General features: G+C 33.0%; 3 protein-coding genes across 8 annotated transcripts; 2 read left to right on the top strand and 1 right to left on the bottom strand.

The window, feature by feature from the left end:
- Positions 1 to 169: 169 nt before the first annotated feature.
- LOC122531914 (E3 ubiquitin-protein ligase Ubr3) lies at positions 170 to 20,310 on the bottom strand. Of its 2 annotated transcripts, none has more exons than XM_043660218.1 (30): positions 20,081 to 20,310; positions 19,240 to 19,618; positions 18,313 to 18,526; positions 18,106 to 18,234; positions 17,736 to 18,001; positions 17,412 to 17,656; positions 17,219 to 17,336; positions 16,963 to 17,142; positions 16,646 to 16,872; positions 16,398 to 16,553; positions 8,710 to 8,891; positions 8,481 to 8,620; positions 8,264 to 8,406; positions 8,021 to 8,190; positions 7,633 to 7,876; positions 7,403 to 7,562; positions 7,142 to 7,324; positions 6,683 to 6,835; positions 6,258 to 6,436; positions 5,749 to 6,172; positions 5,509 to 5,654; positions 5,292 to 5,438; positions 4,890 to 5,204; positions 4,596 to 4,815; positions 4,323 to 4,511; positions 3,977 to 4,251; positions 3,551 to 3,898; positions 3,368 to 3,478; positions 3,095 to 3,234; positions 170 to 2,956 (listed from the first exon to the last, which is right to left on the bottom strand). In XM_043660218.1, the coding sequence occupies exons 2-30, from the start codon at positions 19,478 to 19,480 to the stop codon at positions 2,839 to 2,841; spliced, it is 5,763 nt and encodes a 1,920-aa protein (XP_043516153.1). In that variant the 5' UTR covers positions 19,481 to 19,618; positions 20,081 to 20,310; the 3' UTR covers positions 170 to 2,838. The 2 variants fall into 2 exon arrangements, with proteins under 2 accessions (XP_043516153.1, XP_043516151.1); XM_043660216.1 differs by having other exon boundaries at positions 3,350 to 3,478; positions 20,081 to 20,307.
- On the top strand, positions 9,428 to 16,128 carry LOC122531915. Of its 5 annotated transcripts, none has more exons than XM_043660223.1 (9): positions 11,181 to 11,483; positions 13,135 to 13,758; positions 13,908 to 14,049; positions 14,188 to 14,328; positions 14,389 to 14,606; positions 14,683 to 14,906; positions 14,999 to 15,240; positions 15,314 to 15,443; positions 15,527 to 16,128. In XM_043660223.1, exons 2-9 carry the CDS (start codon positions 13,246 to 13,248, stop codon positions 15,861 to 15,863), a joined length of 1,947 nt encoding a protein of 648 aa, XP_043516158.1. In that variant the 5' UTR covers positions 11,181 to 11,483; positions 13,135 to 13,245; the 3' UTR covers positions 15,864 to 16,128. The 5 variants fall into 5 exon arrangements, with proteins under 5 accessions (XP_043516156.1, XP_043516155.1, XP_043516154.1 ...); XM_043660222.1 differs by having other exon boundaries at positions 11,181 to 11,511; XM_043660221.1 differs by lacking the exons at positions 11,181 to 11,483; positions 13,135 to 13,758 and adding an exon at positions 9,428 to 10,273 and having other exon boundaries at positions 14,692 to 14,906.
- A 292-nt stretch (positions 20,311 to 20,602) lies between the features above and the next one.
- LOC122531918 (40S ribosomal protein S15Aa) lies at positions 20,603 to 21,759 on the top strand. Its single transcript, XM_043660232.1, has 4 exons — positions 20,603 to 20,751; positions 21,126 to 21,260; positions 21,368 to 21,533; positions 21,634 to 21,759. The coding sequence occupies exons 2-4, from the start codon at positions 21,128 to 21,130 to the stop codon at positions 21,725 to 21,727; spliced, it is 393 nt and encodes a 130-aa protein (XP_043516167.1). The 5' UTR covers positions 20,603 to 20,751; positions 21,126 to 21,127; the 3' UTR covers positions 21,728 to 21,759.
- Positions 21,760 to 27,546: the final 5,787 nt, after the last annotated feature.

Raw genomic sequence — 27,546 nt, 5'->3', positions numbered from 1 at the left:
ATATTTAGATTTTATGAATTTCTAAATTCATAGATTTAGATCACAAAAATTTTCAAGTTTTAATTTCATTGCTAAAGCACGACAAATATTGTATGATGTAAACATGATTTAAATGAAATTGTTGCGTTTAAGGTACGTCTATAATAAAAAAAATAATTGTAATATTTTCTCTTTGCTTTTTTTTATATAATTTTAATACAGAAGTATTTTCTACTTTGACTAGCATAAACTGATATGAAACAAAATTAATTTTCTTTTTGGACAGTTATAAAGCAATCAATTCAGTGTAAATAATGTGGATGCTTCTGGAGAACTTGTAGATTTCGATTTTTATCATAAGTATCATAATAATGGAAAATTTAAATTATACAAATCGATAATAAATTACAGCTATGTAATATTTTCCATATAAATGTCGATAACATTTTTATTTAAAAAAAAAAATTACTCTTTAATTGGACAAAGATTTACAAATTTTCTAAATTTTTTGTTTCTTAATTTATAACTTTTGTTTGAAGCAATATAATTCTATATAAGCATCCTCATTACAAAATATTCATTCATTAATTTAACAGGGCAAAATTTTTATAAATTGTAATAAAATTTATTCTTGTACAGATAAGTAATATAGTTTTTGTTTTCATTAATAACGTGTAAAGATTAATTGGCATTTTTCTTTCACTATTGTATTTTTAAACATTTGCTTTTTCTTAAATAACGGAAGTAATTTAAGTAGACGTTTCCATAGAGCAAATAAGTAAAAATAATAGTTACATTACTTTTAGTGATACTCTATTATGAAACTTGTAGCAGTTGTTAAATAGAAGAATAACTGAGTAATAATAAAAACTAGACTCTCATTTTCGTAACAAAGGCAGAAAATGATTTTGATATAAATATTGTAATAATCGTTAGTAAAATTACAGTACAGTAAAATTGCATCTACGTTTAGCTTCATCGATTTTACAACATGTTTGCATTTGCCAAAACCATAAATTACTTGTAATAATTATCTAGAAAATAAATGATTCTTCATCTTTCTCTATTTAGTTTACATACCGTTCAAGAAGTAGTGAAACAAATAAAAATACTTATGGATTAGACGGCAATCTTTTCGTTTAATAGAATTGCTTTTATTTATACATTGAACAGAATTGATAATTGCTATTATTATTTATTTTTTAGCACTTCTTAACGTATTATTTGCAAATTTTTAACATTATAAGCGGACATTCGTAAAAATAATTAACTATGTACAGATCGTCTTGAGTTAACTAGCAATCCTAAATGTGGCATCCTATCATTATTACACATTTACAGTGATCTATAATCTGGAAGAAGCAATTTCTTGTCTGTGTAATCGTAGAATAATAAAAATTGAAATCTTAAACGAAAATTTTTTGTTAAGTTCCAATAATCAAAATGCACAACAAGATTTAAAATCAGTTTTTAATTAAAACTGTTTGCATATAAATTGCTTCTTCAAAAACAATAACAACTTAATTGCCACAGTTCAAATTACTTAACATTTATGCACCGGTGCGAAAAAATCAACGAGTAGATAAATAGTTCGTTTGATAAAATGAGTTTATAAGTTCATATACACAGCCCATAAATATGCATACAGAAAAATAATGCATTAAATATTGTCTGAATCTCAAGTTCACTGATTGATAATAATTTTCTATAGTTTCTCATGAACTGTTGCAAAAAATTCACATTATTAAATTAGAATAAAAACTATTTTTACAAGAGAAAATTTTACAATACCGTTTATGGTGTTAATAACAATCTCACTTATTACTACATTGCTGACTCTGGATTTTTAATAATAAAAACACATGTTAATTTGATAATCCAAACATAATTTACATATCATTCTTGTTAAAAATACGAACAAATATAGAAAAGAAAATTACTCTTTAAAATCTCTGCCAATTTAACACAAAGAGTTTCCCTTCACCTTCGAATTAAAAATTCATGTATGATCAATATTTCTATCTTGCTTGTATAAATTCAGAATCAGAATAAACGAGTGTGGCGAGTTATAACAAAACAAATATAAAATCGAGTCCATTCTTAAATTTATCCAGAAACAAAGTCCTTATAAAGACATCAGTCTTTGATTTTGTCATGTTTCTAATATAACCTTCAATATTTTCCTTCGTTTACTAATGAATTATAAAATACTTTATTTCTGAGTAAACAGAATACAAAAAAGAAATATTTGAAATAAGATTTTTCGTCAACAAAAGTAATTGTGATAATAAATTATAGAATATAACGGATTTTTTTCTATATTTTTCCTACAATGAAAAAAGCACACAATAAATTCAATTTATTTTGATGGAAAAAAATTATAATTTCGTTAATAGTATGATATTATTTATCTTCAATATAATTTATCCGATTCTTAGTATAACCGAAATTTCGACTAAGAAATTCAATAATATTTGTCTCTTAAGTACAAATGCTACACACTAAATAAGTACTTTTTTTTTTTTTATTAGGACATAATTTATATGTATATACTTAAATAGAATGTACAATGTATAATTCAAAACATACATTTCTTCGAATATAATCTTTCATGTATTGTGACTATAAACAATATTAATTCAGCTCTCACCTCATTTTTTTTTTTTTTCTTGTAATACTTTCATTCAATATTATGTCTACTTACGTCACTGCGTCATAATAAATATAATTATCCATAAAGTGTATTAGAGCAATCTGTTAATTCTTAAAGCGATGTTATTTCTTGGCGAGGCATTGTATGGAAATAAACCATAAGTTGAAAGTTTCGTACTCGTTTCAGATTTCCACTTTTCAACACTGTTATAGTATGTCATGATGCCATACCCATGTTTTTTTCGTATGGTCAAATCTATGCGCTAGCCATTGCTGTTCTAATAATTGGTATCTATCTTGATTTAAATATAAAGGTTTCCCGCGTCTATAAAGAGAAATAAATAAATTAATTAATTAATATCCTTTATAAATAAAATAATACAACAAAAATTCAAATTTAATTGTATTTAAAAGTAGACTGTTATTTTTCAATATCTTATCTAATTTAAAGCAGCATCCTTACTTCAGATCTCTATCTTCTTCCTCAAAATCATCGAGATATAAAGATCCCCATAAACAAACACGTTGACCTCGAATTACTACAATATAGGTTGATGTTACCACCAGATATATACCAGTTCCACCTCCGCAATCTATCGAATGCTATAAACCAGAAAAAGATTATGTTTGTATAACTATACTTCGTTATGATTATTTATAATATTTATTATAATTTCGCAATTATGCTTTGCTCGTAAAGTATATATGTAGTACTTACTTGAACAACTTCGCATACATTCCACGGCTTGCGATTTGGTTTTAAACAAACGATGGCACCACATAATAAGCAAATACTAATCTCCTGCGGAACTGAATGACCTTGACAACACTGTCGCCCATGATAATACTAGAAAAGGAAACAAATGTATTACAGATACAATATGTAACATGTACAAGATAATACGTTGATAATACATACCGTGAAAATCTTCTCATATTCCCTTGGAAGACTAAGTAGCTTGGGTACCTGCCATGATATGTGCTGTTCCATAACCAAATACCTGCTTGTATCACTTTTATTTACAGAAGCAAGGAACTGATCGCACCACATACGAGGCACTGATACACTACTCTCGCTATCTTGCCAGTTCAAAGCTATAGCTGAATTAAACATATTCCAATCCATACTTTCTGAAACTAATTCCAAATAATGAACTAATCTCGCAAATTCAGCTTCTGGGGCTCTAATTATAGGTAATGGTTCCTCATATAAGTGGTAACGTAGTAATGCAGCTATTCGTAAAAATGGTAAGCACATAAATTGTATCTGAAATAACATGATTATGTGACAAAAAGTATCTTAAGGTCGAGATAAAAATTGTGAATTGCATTAATTTACATCTACCTGTTGTTCAATACTATGCATCTTATCTCGTGCATATGGGGTGCATGATGAAGTGGAGGGATCATATAGTACAGTATCTGCATGGTAAAGTGGACTATTACTAAAATATTCAATAATTTTACATAATATAGTCTCAGAAGACATAGAACCACGCTCAGCACATTCTCTTCTTAAAAATGAATTTCTTTCTGCTTGTGTGAGACCACAGCTTATTTGTACTATAACTTGATAATACAATAAGTTGTAGATAATTTTTACTACACTAGAGAAATACGCTGAAAATAAATAATTCAGTTTTATGAAATCATAAAAAAAAATACATTTAAAGATGAATTTGCATACTTACCTTGATCCACATGCAAAGGTAGCAATAATATAAACTGTATAAGAAGAGCAATCGGATCTCTGAGAAGTAGAGGGACTTCTCCCTCGTGTAATGTTAAAGCGAATGGAGTGCATAACTGTTGCCATGTGTGTTGTACCGGCCAGAACATACACAGACGTGCGCTTTTTGCCAGAACGTGGAGAAGAGCAACTTGAAAGAAAATATTATTAATGCAAAATTTACCATTCTAGTTATTTTTAATTATTATTAATGATAAAATGCCAATAAATTTACCAATGCAATCACGTTTTGGCCTTAAAGGTATCGTAGTGGGCGGTGGAATACACAATGATCCACCACGTTGGACAAGTTCAATTTCGAAATTAGTTCGTGCTATAGAAGTTATGAAAACAAACAAACTTTTGTAACTATGCTGTTGTTGACACTTGGAATTTGTGCACCTTGTCATATCCTGTACTGCTTTGTGCATTGCTTCAGATAAAAATGTTCGTCTCTGTAAGTAGTATGTTGCGTTAATTGCAAAGAACAAATAAAATTGTAAGCAAACAAAGTTTTTGAGATACTTACCGTTAATGGATTTCGTTGTACTTCTTTCAATAGATTATTTATCTCCGGAAGTATCGTAGTAAAAGGGACATAAGGAGATCGTACAATTGCTCCACGCTTCCCCAATTGCGGGGAAAGTGGAAGGAAACAATTAGCTAATTGCCGACAAAGTGGACACAGATATTCGCCGCTATCTACAGCAAGAGAAAGTTGTCTTTGTTGATGATCAAGAGACTTTACATATGGCAATAAACAATCTAAATGTAAGTGATGTCCACACGTTTGCACGTACACTCCACCTTCCCAACCTAGATTAACGGATAATAGCAACGAAATCTGTAAAACATCAATGAAAATGTATATAAATTGTTTCGTTGCTTCCGGCGAAATTAATAATTCATAAATTAAAATTTAAATATTTACGGTATCAAAATGTCGGTCCATTACATCCATTCTACGATCAAAATAGGCACCACGTGTATCACACTTTGGTATAGGAGGATCATCGTCAGAAGTAGGTAAAAGCAGTCTATCTGGTTGTTGCCGTTCATGACCAATAACACTTGTTCCCTAAGAATAGAATTTATATAAAAATTTCTACAAGTAAGCAATAAAAATTAAATTATATGAACTTAATTACTTGAACTAATACAACAAGACCCATAGGATTATCTTCGGTACTAGGACTACTTTGACTGCAAATAACGCAATCATATTCTTTTTTGCTAGTTAATTTGGTCGCATTGTCTTTTTGATCCCAATCCATACCAGATACCCCTGCTTCGTCTAAACAAAAAATTAAAAATTTTATTTATTTCTCATTTAAACATATTAAGTCAAATTTATTATATTTCACATTATTCTAACTTTTATATCTTACCTGTTTCCATTGCTTTTTCCATGAATTGCTTTCGTTTATTGGCGAACTCAGCCATTAACTTCTGCTGCCTTTCTTTCGCCCGTCTTCGTCTCTCTTCTCTTTCTCTATCTTCTTTCTCTCGCTGTTTATCTTCGCTTTCCTGCATACTTGGCCATAATTTGTTCCTAGCTTCATTTATAGCATCTTTGCACATAGGATCTAAGTTTGCTATTTTGTTCAGTAGTTGCGAAATAAAGAATGGACCATCACCAATTCGCGATTCTGTTGGTTCTATGGTTGAACTACTACTAGCTTCACTATCCATCATTGTACTCTGTTCGGGATTGTAACTATCCGGAACACCTGACAACTGTGAGTGCAATTTTAACAATAATGTGATTATACTCTCGTCTACTTTCACAGTTTGTGATTGTAATGATCCACTCTACAAAAAAAAAAGAGAAAATTTATGAAATGATAAATTAATAAATACAACGCTTGATTTATCAAAAATATATATAAATTACTACCTGGGCATCTCTTCTTTTGAAATGTTTATGCGAACTTGACGTAGATGGAACAATTTCTGTTGTCGTTACTCTAGAATTACTGAGTCTTGAGTATACTGTTGTTGCAGCAACTATTTCATTGCCAGCCATAACAGCAGGCCGTTGAGGTGCAGGTGGCAATGCAGGTTGAGTACCGATATCTATATATAATTAATAAAGATTAAAAAGAAAACACAAAATTGTTAAAAAGATATGATGTTCTTCTCTGAAAACATGCTATTGTAATACTACAGAAAATATTCATTTTAGCGTTTTTTGTTTCTACACAAAATTAATGCCTTTTCGTCAATATACTTAATTATGCGTAGTACATATGTGACACAAAATACATAACATTGATAAGAAGGATGTAACTATGGTTAAGGTGAAAAGATTAAATAACATACTGTTTGATAAAGGATGTGATTCAAGGGCAAGGGCCATGGATTCTTCGGTGGATGATGGCAAAGCTCTTTGTAGAGATATTAAGTCATCTTCACTATTAGCTTCTGATATAGTAACAATTCCATCTTCAGGTACAAAAGTTAATTGAAATGGGTCTACAAAATAATTAAGAAAAGAAATAAAATGTTATTGTAATGTTGTATAACATGTCTAAACAACACCGAAACATCCATCTTCTAGTAAAGAATATACAGTCATATAAAAAATATGTATTGTACTTTATAATAGAATAGATTAAATATTTTATGGAAAGGAATTTTAAAGAGTTGTTTGTACATCAAATTTATAAAGCTTACAAGAATAGAATAGTTTACAAATATTTATTTTACAGTACACTAATTAAGATTTATTCGTTTTGTACGATTATTTAAAATATATGAAAATACAGAAACAAAACTTACCATTCGCTTGAGGTAAAGCAGGTAAAGAAGTATTCACAGCAATTTGTAATCCAGTATCATTACTGATAGTATCTAAAGATGGAAGAGCTAAAACTTCTAAAGAACCCTCATCTATTGCATCGTTTATCATGAGCGAAGTTCCCATTTCAGTCACGTCACCTTGAATTTCCCACTCAAAGTCGCCTAAAAAATTGTAAAATATCAAAGTAATAATTATCAAACACAGTAAGAAGTAACGTAATATAGTTTAATTTTACTTACTATCTGAATTAGTTGGCTCTGGTTCCTGGACCAAGATGACTTGAGGTATCACAGTTCTCAAGTTTTCTGATAAATCATCACTTTTATACCAATTACTTAAATCCATATCTTTTATTATACGAGGTGGTTCATCACTGGTATATTGACACAAAGAATTCGTCTAATCAAAATAAATGGAAATAATATTATTATTTTATAATTTTTAAATTCTGTTACAATTAATTACTTACAGATTTATCACGTATTTCTGCAGTAATTACTGCCATTTCTAATAAGTAAATAGTCAATGCCATTGCATGCTCTGATATATTGTGTCCATGTACAGCTTTATACAAAATTATTAAAATCATAGCATGAAAAACTCTTGATCTTAGTACGATTCGTGGATCGTCATATGCTGGCGAAACAGGAGCAGGATGTCTAAACGGTGGCCATGGAATAGCACTGTTTTTCAATTTTCCTGATTGTTTCACACTGAAATATTTACAAAATATTTAATAAAGGAATTATATATTAAGATAAATTAATACTTTTCTATATATTTTCTATATATTAGAAAAACTTTAATATAACGTTTTATGTTTTTTTTTAAATTATTTTTTCACGAGGGTTATTTACTATTCAGTAAAGCGATCCATTGCCATCTGGAAATCTCCTTTTTGTGCTGCTCTTAGTAATACATGTAAAGGATCAAATAATTCTTCCCAGACCAGACGTGGTTTTGGACCATACATTCCTTGCTGCATGTTTCCACTAGCCTCCAGATTAGGTGCTCTATACACTGCAACCTATGAATCATATTTTACAATTTATGATCAAAGAAATAAGTTTTTATTTCCTTTAAAGAAACATAAAACATACATCAGCCAATACAGATTCAAAATCTCTATTTTGTGTACTGCCAGAACGTTCTGGCATTAATTCCATTAACTGACTATGGGTTTTATCTCCCATAGACAATAAAGTAACCATTTCTAAACGGGACATTTCAGGATCAGATAAACCTACAATAAAACCGTATTTGTTATATATAAATTCTATGATTTATTAATGAAAAAAAATGACATAAAAAATTTACCTAAATTTGTCCGAACATTAACTAATATAGCTAAAAATGTTAAAAAACTTTCTAACATTGGTGTATTATGTTCTCCATCCATGTACTCATTTTGAGATGCTCTGTACAAACAAAGACTCATCTCTTGTTTTACATGAAACCTAATTAAATGAAATTATTGTCATTATTGTTATGCAACTTTGATGTACAATTTACACATGCATATATTTAATAAAATATTGAAAATTACTTTTTAACAACTGTTTTCAGAAAAACCTCTGGTTGTAGCTTCGTTGCACAAACTTGAAGCAAATAAAGATCTGCATCTACCATTGAATTACAAAAATTGCACTGTATGTACGTCATAATTTGGCCTTTTATTTGAAGGCCATTGCGCACCCACAATCCATTTAAAATTTCATAAAAGGCAACCTAAAATAAAAATATATGATCATTAATATACAAATTACATTGCTTTAATATGATTCATATAATGTTACATAATATTAAAGTAATCTGTCGAGAAGTTATTTCATTCTAATATCTGAAGGTATTAGTTTTTAACACATGCATTATGTGTAAAAGGACTAACAGTGTACGCGAAATAAATTTATTTCCTATAATAATTTAAATTATTTCTGAAAAAATAAATTCCAGGTACATAAAAAGACGGCCAAATCTCTATACGTTATCCATTACTTGAAATGAATTTGTACAAAGATTGAAATTTATTTAACATGTATTCATATGCATTTATCATCTACTTTTGCATACATGACATTGTTAACATGTAACGCATGAAGCATTTAATATTCAAATAGAACCGTTTCCCATAGAGTATATGATTCATAGATTCATGGTACATCCCCACTTGAATGACCAATCCCGTAAGTGGAGAGCATCCCAGCAACCAATAGCAGCCATTCTGTTGAAAATTTGTTGTGTGTCAGTTCATAGCAATTCTACATTCGATAAACAGGGGAGTACAAGACAGTTGCACAGTTTTACGAAAGTTGACGAAGAGCTTTACCTCGACCGATCCGTTCCACCCCTCCCCCCGTAAAAAAATTTGATCCCGTTTCCTCGTAATTAAAATTTGTGACAATGAAGAGAACAGTATGATCAAATGACTGATCAGTAAAAGAAGAAAGAAAAAGAAGACCACATCGGTGTTACTTGTGGAAACTGAATATTACTTTTCCGTTTCGTTGTCGCCGAATTTAAGAAAGATGACTACAATTAGCTGCAAGATCATTTTCATCTGCCTGTTACTTAGCGTAGAGCAATTCAAGTACAGCTCTCAATTTGGATTTGTGGACGTGAAAGATTTAATAAAATTAGGCTACGAAGTAGTCGGGTATGCCTTCGAGTCATGGGACTTGATACGTCCGAAAGATTCCGAGTACGACAACAGTTTGCCATTCATTCACAAAATGGAGAAGGAATTAAAAAATCGTATATCGAAGGTGTCGCAACAGATCAGCACGTTCGAGGAACATATGGACATACATTTGGATATCATCATGAATCAAATTTTGACTCAAATGCCGTTGCAACAAAGGCTGGACGAAAAGCTACGTATAGTCGAGCAATACGTCGGCCAGATCAATGATCTGTACAATAACTTCCATTTCTATACGAAAATGCCTGATAGGTACGAGAGATACACGTTAGAAGATTTTGCGAAAACATGCGTCTCCTCGAGGTCAGGTGCACTTCCGGACATTCTGAAAAGCATCCATCGGCTGTTCATTCCCTCTCCCGACGAGATCCTCAACAGAAGCATTCTCATATTACTGGCAAATCAAATGCAAGTAAGTAATTGCATGGATGCTTTCAAAAACACTAAGAAAATGATGTTTATCGAAAATTCAGAGAGTTAGAAATTTCTGTCAACTTTTAAGTGGATATATGTAAAATAATTCTTCTTTTTGAGCTGTTTGAAGTGGAAAAAGTTTCCATTTCATACGAATATCCCTCGACGAGCTATTAGGTATTTTAGTTCCTCGTAACTATCGAGGGATTATATACTATATATATTGTGCTGCAGGAGAATATCACGGTGATCAAGCGACATCCGACAATCTACTCAAATTATAAACTCGGGAGCGTAGATAACGTCGATATATAATTTTGTCTATTGTTGTTTTTATATTTGACTATCACGCAGGATATTCTGTAAGTGTCGCCACGACTCTTTTGTTTTTTAAACGAAATTATATCGTATTTAAATGCATCAGAGCAAATCGTAACGAATATCTCCAAGAAAAGTAAATATAACAAAATTTCGATTTATCAAAATTATTTGGCGCCATAGTTCGTGACTTCGTGAACTTTTCTAAAGTTTAAGAAATGCTTCACATATAAATTTGTCGTCGAGAAATATAGCTAATGACTTGGAGGAAGAAAGGATAAATAATGGTTTAATTGAAGAAATACTTACGTAACCCGTATTTCCTTCAATCTTTTTCATTCTTAAAAATAATTATCAAAGAATTGTAACGTGGTCGCTACAACAAAGATTCAAAGATTTCCTAAAATCTATTCCCTAAAGTGAATCCTTGTAAAAAAACGAGATCTCATTTTCATTTTCTTCAATAATCATTTTCAACAAAGAGACAAAGGAGAAAAACGCAACATTTCTCTTGGAACAATGATGTTTCCTGTAAGCGATTCAAACGCGAAGAGAACGGGAGAACGAAGAGGAGCATGCGCAGAGACATCTAACACCATTAAGCCTCGAACGATCCCAACTCAAGAGGGGAGGAACACAGGGCACAAATGACGGGACAATAACGCGAAATTCTTAGTAGAGCCTGAGCGAACGTGGAAAAAGTGTTTGTTGCGGAGGTATACTCTCATTGTGTCGGAAAAAGAAAAACTCGAAAGTGTCAATCACTTTGCAAACTACAAAAGGCTATTCTCGAGCGAATGTTTGTGCAACAATAGATGCAGTGAAGTGCATTTTCGGACATAAAATTGATGATCGGAACATATATATGTACAGAAAAAAAGAAATATAATGTAAGAAGACCTTTGGACAATCTATCAGGTTTCAATTTTTGCTTATTATAGTCGAAACGCTTTCGGTTAATCGTATTAACCTTTCACGGCCTATATAACTTCGAAACGTTTACTTTCCATTCGTTAATATGTAGACGGCGCCATTGGGAAAAAATAATGCCGAGATTGAAATGAATCTTTTTTTTTTTTTCTGAGATGTTGCTGAACTGATATTTTTAGAAAAGAAGAAAAGAACGTTTCGAGATCTCGTCTCCATTCTGTCGGAATAACAGCACCATCTTCAAGTTTCTCACATCGTGTTCTGCCGTGTCGTCTCGAATACTTACACGCAGGATTTCTACTGCGTGTAAGCATGTAAATACAAATGTGGCGTGTTGAAAAATATACTGGTACATCTTAAAATCGTTACATAATATTTCAATTTTGCATAGACATCGTGGCGAAGAAAATGTTTACAAATAATTTAACCTTTAGCTCGAGTGAATCGATTCTTTTGTACAGATCGATAATGATAAATATTTAATATAATCTACATGATTTGTTATGACGATTGTAAATGAATCTACTACTATAACGAGTAGTAAAAAAATTTCTATTAAAAACTAATTGCTTTTGAGAATGAACTCATTTTTAAGTAAGAAATAAAATATGCATGTGTGTAATAAGATTGATAAATGCGAAGAAAACTTTAAGAGAGATTAATGTTTCTAATATGGTAAAAACTAATTCCTATAAATTCATTTATAAATATTGTCAGAATTACTGTTTGATTCGTTGTTTTTAGACAAAGAAACATCGCTTTCTAAAGATTCCCGTGCAAGAGACGATGTGAGAAACTTATTATTGTGTATATCGAAATGAAAAAAAGCAAGTATTGAAAATATCGATTATTGTCGAAGTTGTCTAAATTGCCGGAAGAGCTAATAATTACACACGGATGTGACTCACGTTTAAGTGAATTAAACGTGACCTGCTAGAGGCAACAAAGTATTATCATTCGGGAACGAATCTCCAAGATGTCATACGTTAGCAATCTTTCCGCGAATGAAACGATATCATTAACTTTAACTACTGGCGGTATCTGGTTTTTAACGCAAGTAGTACAGTCGACCCTTCCTATCAAACTTTACGTGTTTAGTTATGTGTGTACATGTTGCACAGAGAGATAGACCAACCACTATCGTTCTAAATATGCAACATCCTAATCTTGGAGATTTCAAGGTCGCTACGCAACGTTATAAATGCAACTTTAGTTTGGTATTCTAAATCATTTTACAATGGTTGATTTGTTCCGAGCCGTGAGAATGTTAGGATTTAATAATTTCACGTTATTAAAAATGACTCACCGCTTTATCAATAAAATGCTTGGTATGAAAAATAACCAAAAGCAAGAGAAGGGTAGAAAATTTTCACTGAAAGTGTGACACATACCAACTTATCATTGTTTAAGTAACAAACACAAATTCCAATGTATCTTTGTTTGCTACGAGTATTATAGAGAGTCAACAAACGGCACGGAATGAATCACAAAATAATCAACAACTACACCCCTAATTAAAATATTTATCTTATTACATAATCGCAAATTCAAACCATTTTTCTTGGCACAAATTTCAATTTCCTATATTGAAGTTTCAATTTCAATATATAGGTATTGAGTACTGTAATGGATCAAGTATAAAGGCCTTGTAAATTCACCTCTACGTATGATTGAAGATAAGTCTACCCTATCGAAGGATCAAAGAAGAAAGACCACACAAACATGAAGAAACTAAGCATTCATGTATGCTTTCTGTTTCTCTGCGCAATATGGGTAGCAACGGGTATAAAGTACGATACCACGTTGATCGACGAGATGCGAAACAAGTTATTACGATTGGAGAAAACGTTAGAGAGGGATTTGTTCCACTCGAGGTTGCACGAGTTTGAAAATGACGGGCAAGGAAAGTACATATGGCTCATAAAAAGTTTCAAGAAATTTGGCGACGAGTTAGAGCGAAATTTCTCGACCAATGGCTCTGAGAATTTAAACGCGTTGAACCCTATTTGGTTGTGGGCTCGTACAGAGAACGAGCTAAAAGGAGTAGACGGTTTGTACCGAGTTTTTCGAATGATGCAACAAGAGATCGTCAATGGAGAGGCTGCGCTCGATATACCAAAACTGGTCGATTTCTTGGACACTATTCTACATGATGCGAACGCGTCGATCGTTCGCGCCCTAGGTCGAATCAGTGATTTGATAGTAAACGAAAAGTTGTTCGTTTCGGCTTACCAGGTATAACAATTACTAAAGCGAGTTGTAAGAAATTTCTAATCCTTTGCGAATTAGATCAACGAAGTAGCGAACTCCGTCCTTCTTTAATAATTAGCAATTTAAGTTGTGGACAGATTTTGTATTCTCCTTTTCCATTTATTTCCCATTAGGAAGCAGCTTCGCAAATTTGTAATGAAAATCAGTCACTTCAGCAGCTGCTCTATAATTTATACACCACGGTGACTCTGTCGGAAATTAAGGGTTACAGTATGATCCAATTTTCTTATAAACTGCTGCGGCTCTATAATCCAGGTATAACATAATAACTGTTGTTCTTTCTTTTTCCAATTTTTGTAATGAGATTTAAAAGTTTTATGACACTGTACATGATATAATTTGCAACTGCGATTTTATCGAATTTTTTTGCATATTTTCGTTTACTTGCTCTAGGTACTAATTTCACTGAAGAAATGAAAATAGTGCAGGAACAGTATGAGGAGAGAACGAGGGAGACTCTGCGGGCTGTAAAAACAGCCATGGCGTTTGCTCCGCGACAGCTTTGGAGATGCGATGCGAGACTACACAAATTAGGTACGTTTTCTTGCTTTCACGCGTTGTACGTGCAACCAATAAGTGAAACAATTGTTTCAGATAATACATACACCAAATTAACACAGTTGTTCCAAGGATATATTGTGAATGAAGTTGATTTGAACAGTGAAGCGACCTGTAGAGAAAACTGTGCTTATTACGAATATTCGAAAGTTAGTGGATGTTATCAAAATCTATTTTGTTCCCAGCAACGCAAATGTAATGGTAAAGTATTGAAATGCGAGTACATCGATTCCGATATGTGGATTTGCCCCTCGGTAAATTGAAATTTTTTTCCTTTGTTCAAAAGATAATGAGAGACATACTGTTTAATATATTTCTAAATTATTTTAGTCATCACAGAATAGCGATCGAAGATATGACTACATAGAGTACGAAAATGGTATGATATTTGGGCAAAAAAACACTTGCAATAAAACCGTAACCAAAGTCGATAGCTGGTGGCGTTGGTTATTCTGGCACTGCAGTTACTGCTTTTGCTATTGTGATGACAATACTATGAATTCTGATCGGTACTTTAGCTTAAGAAAAGTTGAATCTGATATAGCAAACAACAAGTGAGTGATCAATTATTTCAGATAATTTTAAGATGAGTTTTGAGATACGAAATTATTGGCGTGATGAATGATAATGCTGTTATTTGTTGCAGAGTCGTGACGGGAATCCGATTTAGGAAAGTGAATCAAATAATACACATGCAGATACAAGAAGGTGAATTACTACCACGTGGATACATTGATCAATCTACTGTACGTTGGAAACCAATTGAAGAGTTCAGTGTATTAGATAGAAACGTTAAAAATGGTATTGATTACCATACTTTATCGTGGGAAAAAAGAGGTTTAGATTTAGACGATTTAGTCCATGATGATGATGATTACCTTTTGACAGGTACATTATGTGAAACTATATTTCTTTTATCCATCTTTTGTAAACATCGCGTTTATAACACGTATTTTTTCAGGTCTTAAATTTCGAATGGTTGGTCCACGACTAAATTTAGAAGTAAAAATGACAGCTTTCAATTTCACAACTGGAAAATTAATAAAACCTTTAGAAAAGAGCCTCTGGATCAGTCATGACAACACTGACAGGTAAAATTTGTTCGTACGTCGTGAATATTCTCATACACTTGTAAATGTATTTTTGCTTAACTAGCAAAATTTTTTGTTTGCAGAACTGAATTGAAACTTGAGAATCCCGATATACCAATTCAAACACCTCTACTGGCACTACCAGACTCGAAACCGCAGCAATATTTGAATTTTGCACCAAGCGATCGTAAAAAAGATGCTGCGCAAAACACAATACCATTCCTTGACATTCAGTCAGTAGAATCAAATCCACCAGTTCCAATCGCAGGTGCTGGTATTTTTCATAAAGGCCGATTAGCGTCGGGTGGATACGTAGCAATGAGATTGATTACGTATGATTTTAGTAAACATTTACAAGTTGATTTACCTCCTTCTACAGATACAGTTATTGATGCACCAAATGAGATAAGAGTTATATAAATGTAATTTTGTTCGCGTTTTTCCCTACTCCTAAAGTATATAATTATACTAAGATATAGTTCATAAATATTATTTGTGTTATGTTCTTACTTTAATATGTCTTTCACTAATTTACGTTTTCAGTATAACTCATAAAATCAACTATACATCAATAATAATTCCTTTCTTTTAAAACAACTCTGTGTCAAATACTCTTTTTGTGCCATCTTAGCATCTATATATACCCGTTTTAAAACAACATATCATGAGAGCCAAATTCTTTGTATTTTTTTATACTCCTAATTCCTCTAAGACCTCTAATAACGACACTTGTTAATTTATAAGAAATTGTATTTTGTTATTTAAATAGGAAATTTATAGATTTCTTCCAGTATTATACTATTGAAATAAAATACTATAAACCTATTCATCACCTGAAGTATCTTCTTTATATTGTTATTTTAATACTTTAAAGAGAAACACAATAATATGATTCTCTATAATGTGATTCTCTGATGAATATAAATATACTATAAAACAGAGAATAGTACTTACCTGAACTCGTAAAGGATGCATTATTAAAAGATGTAACATGTCAGTAGGGGGCAATAGATCATTGAGTGTAGCTCCTTGTTGGCGCACAGCTTGGCACATAAACACAGCAAAGTATCGATGCAATGGTAGATGAAATGATACTTGTAGACTATCACTCTGGAACAAATGGAAAAAATATCGCGGCTGTAATGTCGCTAATATCCTTGCTTATTAATTAACCTACTTGCATATTTGTATTAATTACTTACCACATTCGGATGTGTGAAATTTATAGCATCTAGCCAATCTTGTAATGCAGTGAGACAAAATGATAGCACTCTACGAGTAAGAGCAGCACTTTCAGGACCACGCAAGTGAGAAACTAGAGCCCACATTGGATATGCACTAGCTTCTAATTCAGCGCTAAACGCTGCATAATACGTGTTAGATTCATATTCAACGTGTTGATTTAATTCTCGTTGATTCACGTTCATTCCTAAAATAAACAATAAAGAATTTTTAAAATATTTTTTTATGTAATACTTTAAATACTTTAAATTACAATTGTGCAAAAGTTAAATAATACCTTGAAACATAGACAGAAAATCGAACCACATTTCTAGAAGTGTATCATCGCTCATAAATCTAACAGCTATAGGTTTATGTGAAAGAACATTATTTAAATCTGAAACAATAGGCCAATAACAGTGTTCCTTCATCACCTGTCGTTCACAATCTACTACGTAGTGAAAATTTTTATCTGGATCTAAAAAGAAAAAAATTTATAATAAATCCTGAAATTTAGTTGTATTGTTAATAATAGCTGTACAAATATCACCTACCATGTAGAGTATTCTGAATCAATATTTTACTCATCATATATTTTAAAGCTATTACCATGACGTGCAACAACTTTAATTGATCCACCATTTTCAGTGCTAAACTTTCGTTACTAAATAACTGAAATATAAAATTCCAACATATAAGGCCTTTTCTTTATTATGAAGAAAATATACTTGCATAAATAACACTAACCTGTACACTGACATGGACTACTTTATTGCTTAAAGTATCAGGATCTGTTGAGCGTTCAAGCATCATCGAAACTCTACTATAATGTAATACAAAAGCACGAGTAAGTGCTTCCTTATATTCCGGATCTGGTAACATATTTAGCAGCAAACAAACTAATTTCTGTGGAAATTGATAAACGACTGTCCAAAACATTAATTCCTCTAAGAAAGTAGTATGTTGTAAATGTTCTTGTAAAGATGCACATTCTGAAACAACATAATAAAATATTTACTATATTTATATTCTGCCAGAACAATATGTGTATATTGATGAAAAAATATTCACCTTTATATTCATCAGGTGGTTCTGGATTTGGCAAAGATTTCACGGCATTTTGATATATTTCATTGCTGTCTTGGCAATAGCTATCATATTCTGGTTCTCCGGTTGGTACACTAGGATCCATGAGATTTCTATATTTTTGCGGGTTAGTAAGAGCTGATGTCATAACATGCCTCATTAATGCACCCATCTTATTAAACTCAATGAGCATTGTTAGATATTCATCCGCATCTTGAACTATAATTTCATAATTTCGGTGACCCACCGTACTAAAATTAAAACTAAAATTAAATTAAAGAAAATATTTATGCACACTATGCATTTCTTATATTTTTAATAACTGAATAAATATAATGATGAAAATATGATATACCAATTTTCGCGTAAATGTTGTATAAGGCGAAGAATTATTCTGGGCATCATTGCTTCTGCTACACACATTAAATTTGAAGGAGCAGCTGACTTATCAACAGCTGCTTTTGGACCATGTCTATCACAAAATCTAAAAGAACAATTCTATTAGATATCATACTTATTAATACAAATAATTATTAGAACTTCTGTTTGATAAAATTGTTACCCTGATTCCTTCATAACAGATGCATCGCCACAATCACAAGCACCACCTGCTTGACTTAAAAACATATTGAAATCATGACCATAATGATTGCCCTTTTTGAAACATTCTGTACATAGGGACATACATGGTGATATACCACATGTACGACAACGATATGCTACAAAATTGGGTGTCCAAACCAGTCCACATGTTGTAGCATTGTCGTACATTCTCACTAAAATGTTTATAAATATTTGATTTAAACAGACGAAAATTTAACATAACGTATGTTTTATATATATGTTCAAAGATTACAAGCATTTTAAGCTTACATAATTACATTACCAGGAAACATAATTTTTTAAATTATATTTAATAATTTTTAAAAGTTATTATTATTGGTTTAAAAAACTTTTATTTTAACTTTAATTTGTTAAATTCTATGAATTTTACTATTATCTTATTACAATATATTCATACATCACACTTTCATATCTATAGCAATATACATAAACATATATTCATTAAATGATCTTACTGATGCCAAATACGCAAATTGCACTATACTTATATCACAGATTTCAAAATCAAGTTCATAACAAAGCATGCTATTTAAAAGTGTCGGGCAATAATCATATTATATTGTATTTATAAAAACATACTTTTATACACGCTGTGAATTTAAGAAATGAAATTTGATAAAATAATGAATTTAAAAACATGTCTTAAGAACAATATATGCAAATTATACGTAATTCAATCATAATAGTCTATAATGCAATGTACGCAAACATTTATATACACAAATACATTTACGTTTCTCAAAAATATGATTGATGCAATAGCATCGATAATGATCAATTTGTTCAATTTGCAAGATATGTTAACAGATAAGATTCAAAAGAATTCCATATTGTGCAATTGAAGAAAACAAAATACACAACGTACCTGTCTTGGCGAACTTCTCCGGCGTATGACCACTAGCTATCAACCATTTACACCAGTTAATAGTTTCCCTGTCAGTAATAACTTCACCAGGATTCAACAGTTCATCCAATAATTTACTAAGAGACGGTGGACATCCACTGTCATTAGCTAAGTTAACACATTCTGCATGTATGTGAGCAGCCGTGTAACTTTTGCTTCTGTTCCTTAATATCTCAGTGCACAAGCTAGACATCGAGAACATCGCGGAAAATTCACCTCGCGCAGCGAGGATACCATTGATTTTGGTACGTGTTGCGGTATCCTCCGAGAATGACGAGCGTACGATGTCAGATCTTGGCTTCGCCAGCTCGTCAAATCCCGCGGGAACACCTCAATGAATCTGTAAATAACGAAGATAATAATTAGTGCCGTTGCAATTTAGCACGGACCACGGTAAAAAGCGTAACCTAGAAATAACAGCGGAAAACAAATGAGCAAGTCAAGTCCGGAATCAGGTGATGGACCGACGTTAAAATTTTCAGGAAGCCGACAGGACAGCCGATAGTTGCCTGACGACTTACACCTTTTTGCGTGTTTCTCGTGTGAAAACTTCCGGGAAACCTTTCAAGCAGAGGCGATCCGCGGACCAGGGAATTCTCAACAACCTCCATATCAGCGAGCATCTCCCGTCAACTTTGTCTTTCTCATTAATTTTGACAACATGACGAAAGCAACAAGGGACCGTTACCTTATACCACTCTCCTGAACCGTGGATTATTATCAACTTTCAGATTTCGTGTTTCGACAAGTACACCGTACTTGCACAATAATCGTCGCTGATACAACACACATTTACACTTACCGAACAGTAAAAGCACTCGATCACCAATCGTTCGATCAATTGACCACAGCTTATATTCTTCTACGGTACGTCTTCTTCTTTCTGATCAAGAATTTGTCTAGCTTATCGACAGAACAATGACAGAATACCAGATCTTGGTTTTTCAATGAGTGCGTTTTATCAGAATGTTTTCACTATGTTCGAACCTGTACGTATAGTTAATTCTCCTTATTACGGTAATTACAAGTAATATACACGGAGAAATTTCTCAGAGTTAATGGAATTAAGTGATATTAAAAATACCATTTGGAACATGTTATTTATTCACTTTATTTGTAACCCAATCATATGTGGTTTTTTGGACAAATTGAATCTATTGGAGAGTGATACTTCTTGTGTTTATCACTGTTTCAAAAGAAATAAAAAATTTAATATATAATTGTGTGTTATTTGCATTGAAATAAAGTTCATTTTTTGTACATGAATGTTGTTATTAATTGTTATTTCTTATAAAATAAACAAGAATTGTTAGCATTTATTTAAATCCCAAAAATTTCCAACCAGGGGGTTACAATGTTACAAGAAAATTTAGTATGGCAACCCTGGTTGGTATTGGTAACTCTGAGCTTTTCTTTTTCGGTCGGCAGATCAAACGTGTATGTTGCTGGGACAAACGAAGTTATAAATCGCAGGTAATCTCAGTTTTTTGAATTCATCCAGTACACATTAATTACAAATTAGTTTCTAGCTTTAATCATTCATTAATTAATGATAATATTTTGCGTTTATTATAACATTTAAGAAAATATGAAGTTTGTGGAATAGTGCCATTTTTCATTATTATTTTATTTGTTAATTAAATTTAAATCGTATTCGTTCAATTCTTGTTTGATATTTTATTCGAATTAATGATATTGAATCACTAACATGTATAAAAAGATAAAATTATATCCTTTAAATCTGTTTTGTTTCTTTCATAGGTTATGTTTCATTGACATTTGGAAACACGTTTTGAATACGTATTTTCTAGAAATAGTCTTTATTTAAAATTACATTTTGTTTTCAGCCATGGTGCGTATGAACGTTCTTAGCGACGCTCTCAAATCTATTAACAATGCTGAAAAGCGTGGGAAAAGACAGGTGCTGTTAAGGCCCTGTTCAAAAGTAATTATCAAATTTCTGACTGTGATGATGAGAAAAGGTAAGATATTGTTGAATTAGATGTTTGAATGTTTTCTTAGCTCTAGAAAGAATATTTCTGTATGAACTTTTGTACACAAACTATGTAATTTGCTTCTAACATTTAAGGATATATTGGGGAATTTGAGATTGTTGACGATCATCGCAGTGGCAAAGTTGTGGTAAATCTCAGTGGAAGATTAAACAAGTGTGGTGTAATTTCACCTAGATTTGATGTTCCAATTAATGATATTGAAAAGTGGACCAACAACCTGTTGCCATCTCGACAGTTTGGGTAGGTGTTTGTGTGTATAAATTTACAACAGTGTGAAGAAATTTATGGAATTACAGTAGACAATTTTATGTAGCATAATTGTAATTTATAAACATTTTAGATATGTTGTTTTGACAACAAGCGGAGGAATTATGGATCACGAAGAAGCCAGGAGAAAACATCTTGGAGGCAAAATACTTGGATTTTTCTTCTAATGTTTAATTCAATAAAAATTTCTTAATACTAAGAAAATTATTTTTCTATATTTATCAGATGTGATACCTACCTATATTTATCAGAGGTGACTACCTCTGTACCTGATTTTCAATCCCTTAACCCGGGATTACACGTGAGGGTCTAGTCGCTGGGATGTAGCTGCGCTAGACCCCCAGGTGGGTAATCCCGGGTTAATATTTGTGTGGTAATTTGCGAATTCATTTTTATTTTTCTTAATTTATACAATAGGACAAATGTAAGGAATATTGATAACGCAGTACAGTAATGTTCGCATTATTCGCAGTATTTATATTTTTAATTAAATTTGAAGACGAATGCTAACAAGAAATTCCGTCATTGGAGTAACATAATGTAGGAGAGCTAATTTTCATGTTATTTCGTTATCGTTTTATAAAAAGAGAGAAAGTTTAAACAAAAGTATTTTTTTATTCAAGAATAAATTTTAACGTGTGTGTATGTGCTAAAATTTGTATCAAATACTAACACATTTTAACTTTTAGGAAGCTCCTGATTGGTCGTCGCATCTTACCGTTGACTGGTTGAACGGCTTTAAGGCTGTTCGAGCATGCGCGTGGCCGCGATTTCAACTTTACGCTGCCTGTGAACGCAGCCGATGACGGTCAGTCAACAAAACTTTGTAATTCGAACGAAACTCACGGACGGCTCGCATCGCGGGTCTCGCGGTTGTGCAGGCTTTTACATTTCGCTAGCCTTTTGTAAATAAAAAGTTTCACGATATCATCCCCAATTCGAACGAAGGAAACGTGTCGAAGAGTTTCTAACAAATTTAACGGTGTTGCCAGGTGTTACCAGGTGAATGTGAACCGTTTTGTGCCGCGTTACCTGGGATTTGTCTGAAGAGACAACCGTACGGAAGTGCCCGTGAAAACTTCGCTTTTTACGCGTAGCGCGACCGTCAAGGAAGATAAGCGTCGATAAGAAACGCGAGATCAATCGTTCTGACATTTGGATTTCGATAGTTCAAACGTACACGCAAGTTCGTTACCTGTTCAACGCGTAATCGAAGCAACGTGTAATTCCTGCAAGAATTCGCAACTTTTTTTTTTCTCTCGTTGCTGTGAGACAGTTCTCTTGCCTTGTCAATTCTTACGTCTTTCAACTTATATAAAAATTACAGAAGCTTTGTTTTTCCACGAGTCTTTGCGCGTTTCACTCCGAAAAATGTCGCGAAACGTGACAACGGGCCGCGTAGAGGAATCCAACGATACGTAATGCTGAATCTAACGGAAGAGCCCACGAACTCGAACGATCAGTCCGTTGAAAGTGAGGGAAGTGAGGATCGATCGACGCGTTGTATTTCATCGGGAGTCGAATGAGAAACGGTATACCGATGTTTCGTGGCCTTTGGTTTCCCGAAAGGAGGAGGGACTGTGAGTGCAAGTAAAAGGAATGTTGTCTCACAGGTGTACGGTCGTAACGTTCATCCGTTACGCCTGCTGAAAACGTAAGACACGATAATTCGAGGCTGAAATTCGCACGTGAACTTAAAAGAGAGAGAGGGAGAAAAAAATGCAGAGATCGTGTAGGAATCGTTGGTACTGGCTCGCGTAACTTGGCTCGCGGAATTTCCACGACGTTCCCCTGTTCGTGGTGAGGTGAAGGTTGACGCGAGTTGGGCAAAAGCGGCGGAGAAATCAAAGTAACATGGAGATGCCGTGGAGGAATGCAGTGGCGGACCTGTCGACCTTCCTCAGCACGAGGACGCGGATTTTATTTGCCGCTGTCTATTTCATTTGGATCGCTGGCAGCGCCTGCGCCACTGGTGAGTTTTCGCGCCCATTTTCATGCCCCTCCCCCATTTTTTGATTTTCTTTTCGCGCAGCTCGCCACGCGTCTCTTTCGCGTGTACAATCCCCCCTCTCCCCTCCGAATTGCTTATTCCATTTCTTTGGGTCACGTGATTGTCCTCCACAATTCTAAAATTTTCAAGTTCTGAAGAAGTATAAAAAATATTGTCCAGCCGTAGCTCTTCTCGAAATATGTATTCGAACTCTTGTAGTTTTTACTTTAACCTCTTGCGCTAGTAACTGGTTCGCGGACCATAACGAGTGACCAAACCGTATACAATAATTCGTTTTCTTTTTTGAATTCTTCGGTATGTCACTGGATAGAAATTACTTTATTATTCCTTTTGCCTGGGCTACATTTCAATATACTTAAAATTGTGAAAATATTCCAATTTTAAGGCCAAAGTGGTTGACTTTAACGCGCGAGTATAAATATGAAATCTTTTTCCCTTCTCAGAGATAATACCGTTACGCGTATGGCGATTACCATTGCCATTTACATATCGCTGTTTAGGTGATTTACAACTTCATCCGCCAAGTTGTTAACGATACGAGAATTGATTTTCAATTTACGGATTAAACGTACCACGCGTGCACGCTTGGGGGTGCGACGCGAAATGCGAAAACGTACAACACGATTATCGAGATTTACACTAGCGCGGGACTTTCGTACGACAAATAATTCGGTACATACATATTTCGCTCTGTCGCCGAGGTTACCGCGAGGTAATTGCTGGTAGTTATTACGCGTGCAAATGGTATTTCGCTTTGTCATGAAACTGGCACGAGAACAGGATACGAACACACTCACCGTGTTACAATATCCGTTCAATGTGAACGCGCGTGAGGGAGTCGAACCCCTTCCCTTTCCCTGAAACGGGTCAAGCCTAATTCGCGGCGATTTTAACATCGCGAACGTTGCTGAGTAGAGCAAACAATCGCCTTGGCATTCGGCCAAATTGCTTTTATATACGTCTGTGCATGGCTGTGTACTCGCGTGAGTGACAAGTGAGCGAATATTTGCCCAAAGCGAATTCGGAGCATCTTCGTGCACGCGCGCGTAACTCCGCGCTCAATCGTTCGCTCGTCGCGAACCCTTTTGAATTTCGCGCGCTCGATTCTTCGCTGCTGGCTGGAAGTATTTGAAATTCGACGAATTACGCAAATTGGTTAGTTTGGTATTGATAGTTTTCAAATACTCGAAATTTAACATACCCGTTTAATAATTCGTATCATATGAAAAACTCAATTTTAAATTGAAGTTTGGGAATTATTGGTACATCCTGATCTGAATAATTAAATATTAAATTCCGGAGCAAAATCAGAAGATCTTTCGATGCAGTATTACAGTTTTACGATAAGTTTTACAAATTAAATTCGACCTTGTGAAATTTTGAACGCCAAAGTGAAACGCCCCCAATTACCGTACAGTTTCGCTTGATTATAGAGTAAATTGTGCGACTGATTTATTTTACATTAAATATTTTAATGTAAATGATTAAAAAGTTTTAATGTAAAAATTTGCATTACGTTAAAAATTTAATATAAAAATTTACATTATATTTAGAACTAGGGTAGGATTGTACAATAATAAAGTAATCGTATATCGTCAAGGATAATTTATCTAGAACGTCTCGTGCTTAAAGCTCGCGCGTAAAACTCATTTGTTAAACGGACGAGGAATTGGGGCAGATTCTCCCGCCGATAATACGGCGGTGACATTATTTATTGCAATGCACACGTAAGGCGAGACCGTGGCACGTGCTATGCGTATCCTTTCGGATCATCAACCAAGAGGTCAACGGTTTAACTTCGTTCGTACAATTGGCCGGATTAACGTCGTAATAAATCTCAATTAGGATAGCTCCTACGCTCTTACGAAAGAGAGCCGGATTTTCGTAGATTTTTATTTCCTTTCCCTTGTTTTCAAAAGAGCCGACCGTGGATTTCCGTGTGATTCCAATCGTGTGTGCATATCCTGGCTCCAAAGTAAGACTTTGAAACAGGACAAAAGTAAAAACACGAGAGACAGAGTTGAAGGTGTTGAAAATTCGTCAATTATTCAGTTAATTCTTGATTAACGCGTTCGAACTCTATTTTTTTATTATAGTTAATCTTCAAACTGACGGTTGAAATTTGGGATTTTAATTCATATCGAAATTATACTTAGGATTTTAAATTTCAAAATATCGAAAAGATTTGGAGCTGTTTGTACGATGCTCCAGTTGCCCAAATCGTTCCCTATCTCCTCTTATCGATGACGTGGTTATCATCAATGACTAGTGTTGTTTGGAAAAAGGCTTAATCAATGATCGCCTGTTCCCGTTATGTGAAACTGTGTCCGCGTTGGTCAAACATAAACCGAGAAGACTGAAACGAAAAAAAAAAAGTCTTCATAAAAGAGGGCCAACAAGCACAAATTTTCACGGATGTAGGATAAAATAAGTAGATCGTGAATATTTATGCAAACGTATGTATTTTTACAGAAGATAGGCATGCAAAGGATCTAAATGGATGATTATTATTTTATTAGAGAGTTTTAAAATTTTGACTATATAAAATTTTAAAATTCTCTAACAACAAAACAATCTTTCATTTAATTTAAAAATTTGAACTATATATTATTTAATATATAGAATTTTAAAATTTTAACTACATATTATTTATCATATTTTAAAATTAATTTAAAATTTAATGTATAGAATTTTGAAATTAATTTAAAAAATTTAATATATAGAATTTTGAAATTTAAAATTTAATATATAGAATTTTAAAATTTTAACTATATATTATTTAATATGTAGAATTTTGAAATTTTAATTATATATTATATATTTAATATGTAAAATTTTAAAATTTTAACTATATATTATTTAATATGTAGAATTTTAAAATTTTAACTATATATTTATTCAACACATAACTACATATTAATATTATTGTATATTGTATATTATTTGTATTTCATAAATAGTATATCGTACTACAATCTCTTTTAGACTCACTTTTAATTCTTACGTTAATTCGACGTCTAAATTAATACCCGTTACCATTACTATATCTCTGTGAATCGCGATATGAATTACAGTGTATCTATTTCGACATATTACACTCCCGTAAACATCCACGTCGTTTTACAATGAGAAGCTTATGAGCATGATACAGGATCGTGTGTATTAATACTACACGTGCAATTAAAACGGCATGCACGCTCTTTGATACTAATTATCGGTGGTAAAGTGGTACACACACGAGGAAACATACACGCGAGCCGAATGCATAAATCACTGAGGTATGCCGTTGCGTTACTCATTGGAGGATAATAATAGGTGAATCTTCTGACTCTGAATGCAGAAAAAAACTCGAAAAGAATGCAGAAAAAAACATGCAAATCGTTTGAAAACCAGGGAGGTAAAATTTTCTCACTTTTGTCCTTCATTCCGGTAGCTAATAGCGAGACGAATATTTTTTTTTTTTAAGAACTTAGTAATATAATAGTAATTTAATACACTCGTTAGAATGATTGACAACTGCATAGTTCAGTGTGGTGAACGTGTTACGAGTTAAAAGAGTTATTTATCAAACATCCGAAACGACATCGCCGTACTCCCTCAAATATTTATCAATTTCTTTCGTCGATGTTGTTCGAAACATACTTACACTCGACACCGTGTTTCTTTTTATTTCATTATACATAATATTTATGTAACAGTGTAAAACGTGAAAGTTCGGTTCGTCTGCGGTTATGAGACAACTAGTATACAGTTTATTGTAACAGACACTTGACTAAGAAACACGATGAAAATAAAATCGTAACACGCACGGTGCAACGGGTTACGAAGCACTTTGGATTGCTTCGAATATCGTTCGAGGTTCGAACCGTTCCAGCGATTCGTACTAAACAGAAATGAAACGAGAACGTGAAGAAAGAAAAAAAAAAAAAAGAAAAATGAAAAAAAAGAAACGAGAACAAAGAAACCACTCAAAGA

Source organism: Frieseomelitta varia, unplaced genomic scaffold (assembly GCF_011392965.1).
Source record: "Frieseomelitta varia isolate USP_RPSP 00005682 unplaced genomic scaffold, Fvar_1.2 scaffold_427, whole genome shotgun sequence".
In the NCBI taxonomy this organism is placed as follows: Eukaryota; Metazoa; Arthropoda; class Insecta; order Hymenoptera; family Apidae; genus Frieseomelitta; species Frieseomelitta varia.
Note: the sequence above shows the minus strand (reverse complement) of the source record. Positions and strands in the feature narration are given on the sequence as shown.